This window comes from Geotrypetes seraphini, chromosome 3 (assembly GCF_902459505.1).
Source record: "Geotrypetes seraphini chromosome 3, aGeoSer1.1, whole genome shotgun sequence".
Lineage (NCBI taxonomy): Eukaryota > Metazoa > Chordata > Amphibia > Gymnophiona > Dermophiidae > Geotrypetes > Geotrypetes seraphini.
In genome coordinates this window covers 3763602-3776288 of record NC_047086.1, presented here as the reverse complement: position 1 = coordinate 3776288, position 12687 = coordinate 3763602, and the positions used below count along the sequence as shown (strand labels likewise).

General features: G+C 44.3%; 1 protein-coding gene and 1 long non-coding RNA gene across 6 annotated transcripts in view; one reads left to right on the top strand and one right to left on the bottom strand.

Moving 5' to 3' along the window:
* Positions 1 to 12687, bottom strand: part of LOC117358200 (low affinity immunoglobulin epsilon Fc receptor-like) — a 59919-nt gene that overhangs the window by 22956 nt on the left and 24276 nt on the right. For both annotated transcript variants that reach the window (XM_033939829.1, XM_033939830.1), the window contains exons 3-4: positions 6740 to 6802; positions 4097 to 4159 (exon numbers count right to left, since the gene is read on the bottom strand). In XM_033939829.1, coding sequence (XP_033795720.1) covers positions 4097 to 4159; positions 6740 to 6802 — 126 coding nt within the window. The remainder of the gene's footprint in view (positions 1 to 4096; positions 4160 to 6739; positions 6803 to 12687) is intronic.
* LOC117358201 overlaps positions 1 to 12687 on the top strand; it is a 167575-nt gene that overhangs the window by 148158 nt on the left and 6730 nt on the right. For 3 of the 4 annotated variants that reach the window (XR_004538961.1, XR_004538959.1, XR_004538958.1), the window contains one exon: positions 9040 to 9162. This is a non-coding gene — a long non-coding RNA (uncharacterized LOC117358201). Of the gene's footprint in view, positions 1 to 5245; positions 5390 to 9039; positions 9163 to 12687 lie in introns of those variants that run through there. The other variant, XR_004538960.1, reaches the window with a different exon arrangement.

The following is a 12687-nucleotide window of genomic DNA, read 5'->3' as shown; positions in this document are numbered from 1 at the left end:
GCTTCTGTGATATGATCATGTGATATTTTTTTAGGAAATATACAAGTCTCAGGGCTGTATTCTGTATTGTCTACAATTGCTTCATCATGGTCGTGGGACAAGGTAGGTATAGTATGTTGCAGTAGTCTATCATCCCAAGGATAAGAGATTGTACCAATAGTAGGAATTACTTCTTTTCGAAGAATGTTCGGATTTTTCTTAGATTTCTCATGGTCATGAACGATGCCTTTATTATTTTGTTAATTTGGGGTTGCATGGTGCAGCCTCTGTCAATTGTGATTCCTAGCAATTTTAGTGTAGGTTGTATTGGGTATGAGATTGAGTTTATTACAAGATTAGTTAATGTTGGAGTTTTATTGTTTTCTAGTAGGATGAAATTTGTTTTGTCAGTGTTAAGTTTTAATTTGTGCTCTGTCATCCAAATTTCAACTGATTTTAGAGTTTTGTGTATTATGCTAGTCATGACGGGTTCTGGTTGGTCGAAGGGCAAGAGAATAGTGATGTCATCTGCGTAGCTGTATGAACTTATGTCATGATTATCTAGGTAGTAGCTGAGGGAGGCTATGTATATATTGAATAGTGTGGGTGATAGGGGTGATCCTTGGGGAATTTCGCAGGGGTTAGACCATGGTTCTGATTTTTCTTGCATTGTTTTAACTCTGTAAGTTCTTGATTGCAGGAATCCTTTGAACCATGCAAGTACCTTGTCTGAGATTCCTATTGAGTCGAGAGTTTGTAGAAGCATGTCGTGGTCTACCAAGTCGAAGGCTGCAGAAAGATCTAGTTGTATCAGCATGATTTTCTTGCCTGTACAGAGGTGTTGTCTTGCAGTGTCCATCAGTGTTCCTAGTAATGTCTCCGTGCTGTATTTGGCTCTGAATCCCGATTGTGTGGGGTAGAGTATGTTGTGATTCTCTAGGTAAGAGGCTAAAGTTTTTGCTACAAGACCTTCCATCAGCTTGATGTACAATGGGATTGAGGCAATGGGTCTGTAATTGGAAGGTTGGTCTTTTGCTCCTTTAGGGTCCTTTAATATTGGAGTTATTATGATTTCGCTGAGTTCTTGTGGGAAATAACCCCCTAGTAATGATGAGTATATCCATTGTAGAAGTAGGGATCGGAATAATATGCTTGAGTTTTTCAGTAGGTATGGAGGGCAATGGTTGAGGTCACAGGCTGCATGGCTGTATTTATTATAAAGATTGTTGAACTCTGCCCATTCTATAGGTGAGAAATGGGACCAGGTTCTATCTGCTGCAACTGATTCTTTTTCTGTTGGTAGAAATGATGTCTCTATGTGTAAGGGTGTTCTGCTGAAAGAGGCTCTGATATTTGCGATTTTGTTTTCGAAGTAGGTAGCTAAGAGGGTGGCTATAGGTGGGGGCAAATTGTTGTTTAAATACCTACGTAATATAAATGTGCATGAGTCGTGTCTCTTTCATTTGAAAGGAAACTCTGCAATGAGAGGGCATAGGATGAAGTTAAGAGGTGATAGGCTCAGGAGTAATCTAAGGAAATACTTTTTAACAGAAAGGGTGGTAGATGCATAGAACAGTCTCCTGAAAGAGGTGGTGGAGACAGAGACTGTGTCTGAGTTCAAGAAAGCCTGGGATAGGCACGTGGGATCTCTCGGAGAGAGAAAGAGATAATGGTTACTGTAGATGGGCAGACTGGATGGGCCATTTGGCCTTTATCTGCCTTCATGCTTTTTTATGTTGGTCTGTCCAAGTATGGAAATTCTTATGTCCTACATGAACTTGTTCTAATCTAAGCTAAAAGCTCACCTTTATGAGGCTGCCTTTAACTCTTAATCCCTTATTGCTGTATTAATCATTCCCTTAATAAATGAAACTCCCTAATCCCTTAACTGTCCTGTTTATTAGAAGAATGGTCTAAGCTTGGAAATTAAAAGTCAATGCAAAGATGTGCAGAGTGATATGTTCTCTTAGGCTTCTGCGGCTGCCCTCTTGATTGTTTCTGTTGTCCGGGTCTTTAATTGTTCAGTGTTTATTTTAAACTAGTGTTTAAGCCCGTTACATTAACGGGTGCTAGAATATATGGCTGTCTGTCTTTATTTATGTCTCTCTCCCTGCTCCTGTCTCTTTCTTCCTTTCTTTCTGTGTCTCTCCCTCCTGCAATTTTTCTCTCTCTCTCCCTGGCACCCTTTGTCTGTCTGTCTGTCTGTCTCTCCCACCCCCCATTCCCTTCTCTCCCCTCCCCCCCACTTTCCTTTGCAGAAGCAGCAGTGATATTTCCCTTCCCCTCCAGATCCCTGTGAAGTAGTAGTAGCAGCATTTCCCCCCACCCACCCCCATTCCCTTCTCTTCCCTCCCCACCACTTTCCTTTGCAGAAGCAGCAGCGGTATTTCCCTTCCCCTCCAGGTCCCTGCTGAAGCAGTAGCAGTATTTTCTCCCACCCCCCATTCCCTTCTCTCCCCCCCCCACTTTCATTTGCAGAAGCAGCAGTGATATTTCCCTTCCCCTCCAGATCCCTGTGAAGTAGTAGCAGCATTTCCCCCCACCCCCATTCCCTTCTCTTTCCCCCCCCACCACTTTCCTTTGCAGAAGCAGCAGTGATATTTCCCTTCCCCTCCAGATCCCTGTGAAGTAGTAGCAGCATTTCCCCCCACCCCCATTCCCTTCTCTTCCCCCCCCACCACTTTCCTTTGCAGAAGCAGCAGTGATATTTCCCTTCCCCTCCAGGTCCCTGCTGAAGCAATAGAAGCATTTTCCCCCACCCCCATTCCCTTCTCTTACCGTGAGCTGCCCTGCTCCGTTCGGCCCCTCCCCTTCCCTTCTTGCGTGCTGAAGGTTCTCTGCTGTGGCTGAAGGTTTTTTTTCGGCGGCTCTTCTCACGATCCCCGTGGTGGCTGATCCTCCTGTTCAAAGCGGCCTGCTGAGGTTCGCGGCCGGCTGTAACGAACCTCGCAGGCCGCTCTCCAACTCGGTAGCATGTTCCCTCTGACGCGATCGCGTCAGAGGGAACGTGCTACCATGTGGAGAGCGGCCTGCGAGGTTCGTTACAGCCGGTCGCGAACCTCAGCAGGCCGCTTTGAACAGGAGCAGTAGCGGTTGTTGCGGGAAGGGGGGGGGAGTCTGCGACGTGCAGGCCGCTGTGAACAGGAGCGGCAGCGGCGGCAGGACCATGAGCCCTCCTCCCGCCATCCGCCGCCAGCGCCGCTCCTGTCGCCCAATGCACCTAACTGGCACATACGCCTCAAGCCGCGGCCACGGACGGACACAGCACACATGAGGTCCCCACAGGAGATGAGGCGCCGCTGCTAACAGCCAAGGTAGGTGCTGGGAAGAAGGCTGGGGACTCACGCATGCGCACTCCTGTGACCACAGACCTACAGCGCACGGAACACGCAAATAGGAGTGCGCATGCGCGAGTTAGCCTTTTATTATATAGGATAGAAGAAGAGAATTTAATCTGAAGAACTCCAGGAAGACCTGTCTTTCTTCCTAGTCCCGTCATTCATCCTCCAGACTTTTTCAATAGTCTTTCAAGAACTTCAGGAAGCCATGTTTCCTTCTCTAACCTCTGAGGAGGCAGGAGAAGTTCTTCACTCCTTCCTAGCCTCTGGAATGGAAGGAAAACCTACCTCCCAAGGAGCTACAGGAGAACCTGTCTCTCTGCTTAGCCTACAGAGGAAAGTGGAAACACCTTTATCTCTGTCCCCTTCCTTTAGCCTTTACAGTAACTGTGGGAAGGCCTGCCTCTCTTTCAAGTCCTCCAGAGGAGCATGGAAAAAGCTTCTCTGTTTTCCTCACCCTAATCCTCAAAGCTGTTTAATGGCCTGTCATCATTTTCCCGTGATGCGAAAGGACAGGCAGGTTGTGAATAGACAGTCACATCAAGGTTAAACGGCAGTAACAGGCACCAACACAGGTCGGTAGACCTAGCTCTTGAATTGTAACATGCCTGGAGCTGCCAATGACAAGGCAGAAGCTAAAAAGAAATACTTTAGATGTCTACGGAAGGTCCCTGGGACAGACAGTCTCTCTGTACCGGGTAGCTTGATCATCCCAGGTTACACAGCAGCGCTGTACGCTCAGCTACAGGATAGATGGTAGGAAAAGAGACAGGTCATACCATTTAGAGATTGTTCTGTATAGTTCTTTTGCAATCTGTTGACCACCAGTGACATCTGCGAGTCTGAAATAGAAAGAAGGAAGTCACACAGTGCCAAGCACTCTAGGCAAATCTCTAGCCCTCTGACTTATTAATTTACAGCTAACTCTGCTCTCTGCAGGGCTAGAATTTGGAAGAGGGACCCCTGGCCACTATATCTTCTTCAGCTTCAGGTAGATTTGGGGGTCCAGGCAATTACTCCATTTGTACCCCTCTAATGCCGGCCCTAACTCCAAAAAAGATCTGGACAATATTTCAGACTTATTTAAATTGGACCCGAGAGGTTCCAGCCCAGTTAAATCACAACCAGCTGATGTTCAGTGGGTCTCAACAGGGGGCTGCAGCTGGGCACTGTCTGGAGGTGGAGTCAAGGCCAAAGCAGAAGTTCTGTGGGCAAGTAGGAGCAATTCAACACAGTCCTAACGGTGCCCATTTAGTCAATATTTGCCATCTCTGCATAACTTCTGGGTGTTGCCGATGTCTGGGACATTCAGTGCTGATGCCTGGATATGTGTCTGACACTGAATATTGTGACCAGTCAGCTTCTGTGCCTGTCAAGGTCCCTGTGGGTGCCAGAAGGAAAGGGGACAGGAAACCCAAAAAGGGGGTGCCCAGGGCCCAGCCCCGCCACCATTTAGACCAGTGGTTTCTACCAGATCAATCAGGTTTTCAGGCTAGCACTAATGAATATGCGTGAGAGAGATGTGCATATAATGGAAGTGACAGGCATGCAAATCTACTCCATGCATATTCATTAGGGCTATCCTAGAAACCCGAATGGCCTGGTGGCCCTCCAGGACAGGGTTGGGAACCACTGATTTAGACCTCCCCTTGCATGCTAGCAACCCATAGCCGGGGGTTGGGAAAACTTTGCACAGGCCTTCACATGAACACAGCAGAGCTAGAACCCTGGAGTGTAAAGCCAGACCTGAGAGTAAGCAGAGTGACTGTTATCCAGGTCACCACCGGGGGAGCCAAAAAGAGGATCAGCTGGGTACTGACTCAGGTAGAACAGGGCGTGTCTTCCCCCTTGAAAAGCCAGCAGTCCTGAGCAAGCTGTTAGGAAGAAGGCTCAGAGCTCTCCCTAGCTCAAGTGAGGGTAATGCCTGTGCTCCCATGGAAGTGGAAGAAGCAGAAGCCACTTCAGAGGTACTGTACTTGCAACTGACCAGGAAATGTCCATGGAATTGCAAGCTGAACTCCTGAAGCAATGGAAGTAGGAGTGGCAACCAGCTTTTGCTAAGCACAAGGACTGTGAGTTGGTTTGTTTCCTTTTTGACTATTGTTGGCGGGGGTTTGTGTTTTTGCTCCTGGACTTCCTGGACTGTGTTTTGGTTTCTATGCACTATTCTGTAAAGCTGTGAGTGCTCTATTATTGGGGAGAAGTTTACATTCATCTGGGTGGGAATTTTGAAAAGCTGATAGTGCTTTTTGGCAAGCAAACTTGAGACACCCCAGCCCTGGAGGCTTTTTGTGTTTTGTGCTATGAACATTTGAATGAAAAAAATATATTCTCCAGGAACTGAATTTTGTGCTCTGAACTGTACTTACCTGCACTCTGCTAGGAGCAGACTTGGGAATAGAGTCTTTGGTGGAGAGCAGCTCTGTGAAGAAGTAAAACACAGGGAGGACTGTTTGCATCGGGGGGGGGGGGAGTTTCCTTCTGGCCATTTTTGTTGTATGCATTTTCTGGTATGTGGGAAATTTGAGCTATTCTGAACTTTAACTTGACTAGTAAATTTTCTTTTCTTACCATCCTGGAACTTTGTTGGTGGTTTTTCACTTCATTCAGTCACACGCTGGTGTAATTTTGGTCTGTGGCTACTGGAGGCACTGCAGAGTCCCGTCCTAAGGCTCTGGTGCTGGCTACAAGTTCTGGATCTAAACTAGCCAACAGTGGGCAACATTTAAAGAAATGTTGACTACTGACAGCTGAATATTGATCCAGTTGACTTTAAATGCTGCCACCATCTTGCGTCTCACCTCGTCTTTTGTATGTTTGCTATTACTGAGCAGTCATCAGTGATTATGGGGGGTGCTTTTACCTCTGAAAATGTAAGTCCTCAGCCATGATAATTATTCAAAGGCTCTAATTTAGGGATCCTAATTCCCAAAGTTAGGCTGCGAAATGGTATGAAAATTGACATTTATGTTTTTCCCCCTTTGGCACAAAAGGAGAGAAAAGTTTTTGATTCTCACGGGGGAAAAAAAGAAGGGAGGAGGATAGTCCTTCTCCCTGAAATTTATAATATTAAAGCAAGGGAAATAAGAAATGAAAAGGTGAAATACTGCTTTGTACTCTACCGACAGCAGAAGTGAGAAAGCTTTGCTTGGGTTAGCTTTATAAGGGAAGGTCACCCCCTTCACCCCCTCTGCTGTCATCTACTCAGATATCGTAGGCTCTTCTGAAAACTTGGCTATTTCCAAAGTTCTAAATTCCGCTTCTCCCCAAAATCGTACTGTATTTGTTCTCTTTCCTAATTTTTGTAAACTGTGCCGAGCTCTATTGTTTATAGAGAAGATCCGTTATATAAGCCTAAGGTTTAGTTTCATTTAGATGACAAGTCACTCCTGAAACAAGGGACTGGGGAGGAAAACACGTACATTTGGATTTGAATGCTGTGAGTTCAGATTGTCTTTTTTCCATCTCCGATGACATCTTGGAATCTAGAACGAGAGAGAGAGAGAAAAATGGTGATCAATGTAAAAGCCTTTCTCAGAATTGAGCCTTTTTGTTTGGTTTAAGATAGCCTGTGTTTCCTTGTTGTAGGTACTGTTTTCAAGCGAGTCAAGTTAATGGAAGCATTGCTTTCAATTCTCCTTCGATCCCAAGCAAACAATCTTTGTATAGCAGACCCACCCTGAATCTTCACCTTTCCAGGGCATTTACTGCCTTAGCAGCACCTGATGTGTCACTTCAGATCTTTGCTTTGAAATATGGGCTTTAAAGGCATAGGCCTCCAACAAAATCCTCCCAAACACTAAGAACCTTGGGCAAGGTAAGGGAATAGTGTAGGATCTTGGAAGACAGACACATCTTTGATTGTCAGCTACTTCTTATTCTGTATTTAGCAAGATAGTTGTTCCTCCTTGCAACTCAGAAGGACCAGATTCTCCTAGCCCTATGCTTCATTACGGGGTCTCAAGTCAGACTCAGATCATTCCTCCTCTGCCATCCTTTGTAGGCGCTTTGCTGCAAGAGAGCTCCTACACCAGCACTGTACTGTAGAGTGTGTAGAGGAACAAAGTGGACTCGGGCCTCAGTTACCATTATTATGCAAACTGCTGTACGTAGTCAACCAGCCAGCCAATGGCAGCCTCATTGGCTCCATGAAACACTAACAAACTAACATCCATCTGACATGGGACACTTCGAAAAGATCGATAAGGTGCCACCAGTCTCTCATTTTGTTATTCTAGACCAGGCAAGGGCAACTATGGTTCTCAAGGGCCAGAATCCAATCGGGTTGTCAGGATTTCCTCAATCAATTTGCAATCTTTTTGCATGCATATTCATTGGGTAAATCCTGAAAACCTGACTGGATTCCGGCCCTCGAGGACTAGTGTTGTCCATGTCTGTTCTAGACCAGTGTTCTTCAACTTTTTTACACCCGTGGACCGGCAGAAATAAAAGAATTATTTTGTGGACCGGCAAACTACTAAGACTGAAATTTTTTTTAAAAACCATTTCCGCTCTGTCTCTGTGAGCTTGGTCCCCGCAAACCATTTGATCCCTTCCGCACAAGCCTCAGTTATGATTTTATATTTAACGTATGTTATTAAAGTATAAAAAGAAACAATATTCTGTACAATTGTCATTTTATAAATACAAATATACAGAGCAAAGACCAACAAAACCCCTGTCTTCCCTCCCCTTAACATATAATAATAATCTATATATATAAAATCGGAGGTATGTATGTGTGTATGTATGTGTGTGTGTATGTGCCGCGATCACGCAAAAACGGCTTGCCCGATTTGAACGAAACTTGGTATGCAGATCCCTCACTACCTGGGGTGATATGTTCTGGGGGTCTCGCGGCCCACCTGCACACGTGGGCGGAGCTACAAACAGAAAATCAGATTTCACCCATTCATGTCAATGGAAAAAATGTAAAAAGCTGCCAATGCAAAAACGGCTTGCCCGATTTGAACGAAACTTGGTATGCAGATCCCTCACTACCTGGGGTGATATGTTCTGGGGGTCTCGCGGCCCACCTGCTCACGTGGGCGGAGCTACAAACAGAACATCAGATTTCACCCATTCATGTCAATGGAAAAAATGTAAAAAGCTGCCATTCTCACAGTAATTCAAAAACGGCTTGACCGATTTGAACGAAACTTGGTATGCAGATCCCTCACTACCTGGGGTGATATGTTCTGGGGGTCTCGCGGCCCACCTGCACACGTGGGCGGAGCTACAAACAGAAAATCAGATTTCACCCATTCATGTCAATGGAAAAAATGTAAAAAGCTGCCATTCTCACAGTAATTCAAAAACAGCTTGACCGATTTGAACGAAACTTGGTATGCAGATCCCTCACTACCTGGGGTGATATGTTCTGGGGGTCTCGCGGCCCACAACTCTATGTTGCTTGCTCAAGGGTGGGTTCACCCAAGAATTTATATGTTCTTGCTCCAGGAGGTGAAACTAAAATTGTTGTTTATAATCACTTTTTGCGTTAGTTGTATTGTATTCATTTTGTCAAATATTTCACATTATAATTTGAATATTTTACTTTTTATTAAGCTGTAAAAAAATAATTTCATTCACCACTATAAAGTATCTTTATTTGAATCCATTTACAGTGTTATTGCTATAATTAAATACCCGTGCAACGCCGAGGCATCAGCTAGTAATAATTAATAATAATAATAATTTTATTTCTTATATACTGCCAAAGCCATGGAAGTTCTAGGTGGTTTACAGTAAGAAGAGATGGACAATCAGCGACAAGGTTACAATGTAGAAGCAATGGATATCGGTGTACAGAATAGGAGAGATGATGAACGGACAAAATTCTTAGGTAACAGTTTCATTTTTACTAATTTTCTAAAACTAAAATAGGATGAGGAGTGGGTGTTAATGTTTCCCAGCCAATTGTTCAGTTTGCCTGCCTGGAAAGCTAGAGTTCTGTCCAGGAATCTTTTGTAACAGCAGGCCTTTATAGTTGGGTGGGAAAATATGTGGATTCTACGTGTGGGCCTGGTAGTATAACCCAGATTAAAGTGGGAAACCAGGTACATAGGGGCCAAACCAAAGATTGATTTGAAGCAGAGACAAGAAAATTTAAACAAAACTCTTGCTTCGAGGGGCAGCCAATGGAGTTTTTGATAATAGGGACTTATGTGTTCCCATTTTTTTAAACTGAAAATCATGCGTACTGCCGAATTTTGAATAATTTGGAGTCTTTGCAGGGTTTTCTTTAAAGTTCCCAAATAGATGATGTTGCAGTAGTCCAGTATGCTTATTTGTGTTCCTTTTTGGAACACCCATATTGTTGACATTGTATTCTATACTTATAAAATCAATAAAACTCTTTGAACTAAAAAAAAATAAAAAATAAAAAAAAGAATAGAAGATTGCACCAGTAAACGGAATGATGCTACATCAAAGTATTTTCTAATGGTTCTTAGTTTCCATAATGTCGAGAAGCATTTTTTAGTCAATAAATCCGTGTGAGTGTCTAAAGTAAGGTATCGGTCGAGAGTCACTCCCAGAATTTTTATGAATCGACAATAGGAAAGTCCTGACCATTCAAGGGGATTTTAGAATCTTTGATTTTATCCTTAGGGGTTGTGAGAAAAAATTTGGTTTTATCTGAGTTGAGTTTCAGTTTGAATTCTGTCATCCATAATTCAATTTGTTTTAGGACAAATGCCAGGTGATTCTTTGTCTCTGAAGTTACGTTTGTGAGGGGAAGAACTATGGTGATGTCATAGAAACATAGAAACATAGAAGATGACGGCAGAAAAGGGCTACAGCCCATCAAGTCTGCCCACTCTGCTTACTCACCCCCTGTCTATGCCCTAATGACCCAATTTCCTTATCTTGACCCTCGTAGGGATCCCACATGGGTATCCCATTTATTCTTAAAGTCTGGCACGCTGTCTGCCTCGATCACCTGCACTGGAAGCTTGTTCCAATGATCAACCACTCTCTCTGTGAAGAAATACTTTCTGGTGTCGCCATGAAATTTTCCGCCCCTGAGTTTGAGCGGGTGCCCTCTTGTGGCCGAGGGTCCCTTGAGAAAGAAAATATCATCTTCCACTTCGACACGTCCCGTGAGGTACTTAAATGTTTTGATCATGTCTCCCCTCTTCCTACGTTCCTCAAGAGTGTAGAGCTGCAATTTGTTCAGTCTCTCTTCGTACGAGAGACCCTTGAGCCCCGAGATCATCCTGGTGGCCGTCTGTTGAACCGATTCAATTCTGCGCACATCTTTACTGTAATGTGGCCTCCAGAATTGCACACAGTACTCCAGATGAGGTCTCACCATGGCCCTGTACAACGGCATTATGACTTCAGGCTTTCGGCTGACGAAACTTCTATTGATACAACCCAATATCTGCCTTGCCTTAGATGAAGCCTTCTCCACTTGATTGGCAGTTTTCATGTCTGCACTGATGATTACTCCTAAATCTCGTTCTGCTGAAGTCCTAGTTAAAGTTTCTCCGTTCAAGAAGTACGTCCTGCATGGATTTCTGCTTCCGAGGTGCATGACCTTACATTTCTTAGCATTGAAGCCTAGATGCCAGGTTGAGGACCAACTTTCCAATGTAAGCAGGTCCTGCGCCATATAATTCTGTAAACTGCATTCACTTACTATATTACATAGTTTGGCGTCATCGGCGAATAGTGTTATTTTACCTTGAAGCCCTTGAGTCAGATCCCCTATGAATATGTTGAAAAGGAGTGGACCCAGGACCGAGCCCTGCGGCACTCCACTGGTCACCTCCGATGTTTTAGAGAGGGTACCATTAACCACCACCCTCTGAAGTCTGCCACTCAGCCAATCATTGACCCATGCAGTTAGTGTCTCTCCTAACCCCATCGATTCCATCTTGCTTAGCAGCCTGCGGTGTGGGACACTGTCAAAAGCTTTCCTGAAGTCCAGGTACACGACGTCCAAAGACTCTCCCAAGTCCAACTTTCTTGTTACCCAGTCAAAGAAGCTGATGAGATTGGATTGGTATAGATGTCATCTGCGTAGATATAGAATTTGACTTTTAAGCTTTGCAATAGATTCCCTAATGTGGCAAGGTAGATGTTAAACAGGGTAGGGGATAGAGGGGAACACCGCAAGAGTTTGTCCATGTGCAGGATTGTTTATTAGCACTGTAGACTTGGTAAGATTGTTTGCTCAAGAAACCCTGGAACCAATTTAACACTTTACCAGAAAGTCCAATTGACTCCAGACAGTCAATTAGAATGTTGTGATCGACTAGGTCAAAGGCACTGCTTAGATCTAGTTGTAGGACTAGTGCACTAGAACCTTGGCTGAATAAATTATGTAGGAGATCTACAGTGAGGCTATAACTGTTTCGGTGCTAAAGCCTGAGCGGAAGCCTGACTGATTCTCTTGCAGAATACTGAAGTTGTCCAAATACATTACTAAGTTCTGGTTGACTAGACCTTCCATCAGTTTTATAAATAAGGGGATGCTTGCAATTGGTCTGTAGTTTGATGTCAGCTTGTAGGATTCTTTCAGATTTTTTATGATCGGGGTGATCAGAATCTGACCTAAATCCTCAGGAAACGTACCGGTCAGTAATAGAGAAGAAAGCCTGTTATATAACTTAGCTTTGAAGGAGACAGGGGCAGCTTTCATAATGTTTGGTGGGCAACTGTCTAGTCTACAGTAAAAGTCAGCGTATTTCGTGTAAAGTTTGCAGAATTGACCCCAAGTAGGAAAAATGAATTTGTTCCAGGACATGTCTACCCTAGGTTCATCTTTGTATTGAGCCACTGGGTAGTTCAAATGATTAGATGAGGAGACTGGCAGTTTGGATCTCAAATTGGTGATTTTGTTGTTAAAGAATTCCGCCAGCGTATCAGCGTATCCCCTCTACTATCAAGAAAACTGAACAAGCCAAATTATTATAGAATGCTGCACAGAAATATCATGCTAACAGAATACTGCAGTCACACATGACAGGAATAGTGTTAGGGGAGTGCCCCTGGTCAGAGAGAGCCCTAAGCCAGCTGGAAGCTAAAGAAGCACTGCCTGGGCTTTGCAGTCCCCAGTTATGTCTCTAGCAGGATATATAGTTCAAACCTGATATATTCTAATGACAAAATAGAAATAAAATGATTTTTTTTCTACCTTTTTGTTGTCTCTGCTTTCATCTTCTTTTCACTGTTTTCCTTCCAGCGTCTGCCCTGTCTCTTCAATCCAGCATCTGCCCCTTCCAGAAACTGTCTGTCTCCCCCTGCCATTTCTCCTCTAGACCCCCACCCCTTTGGTCTGGCATTCATCATCTTCCCTGTGTTCCCTCATGGTCTGGCATCTTTCTCCTTTCATCTCTCTTTCCCTCCCTACTGTGGTTTT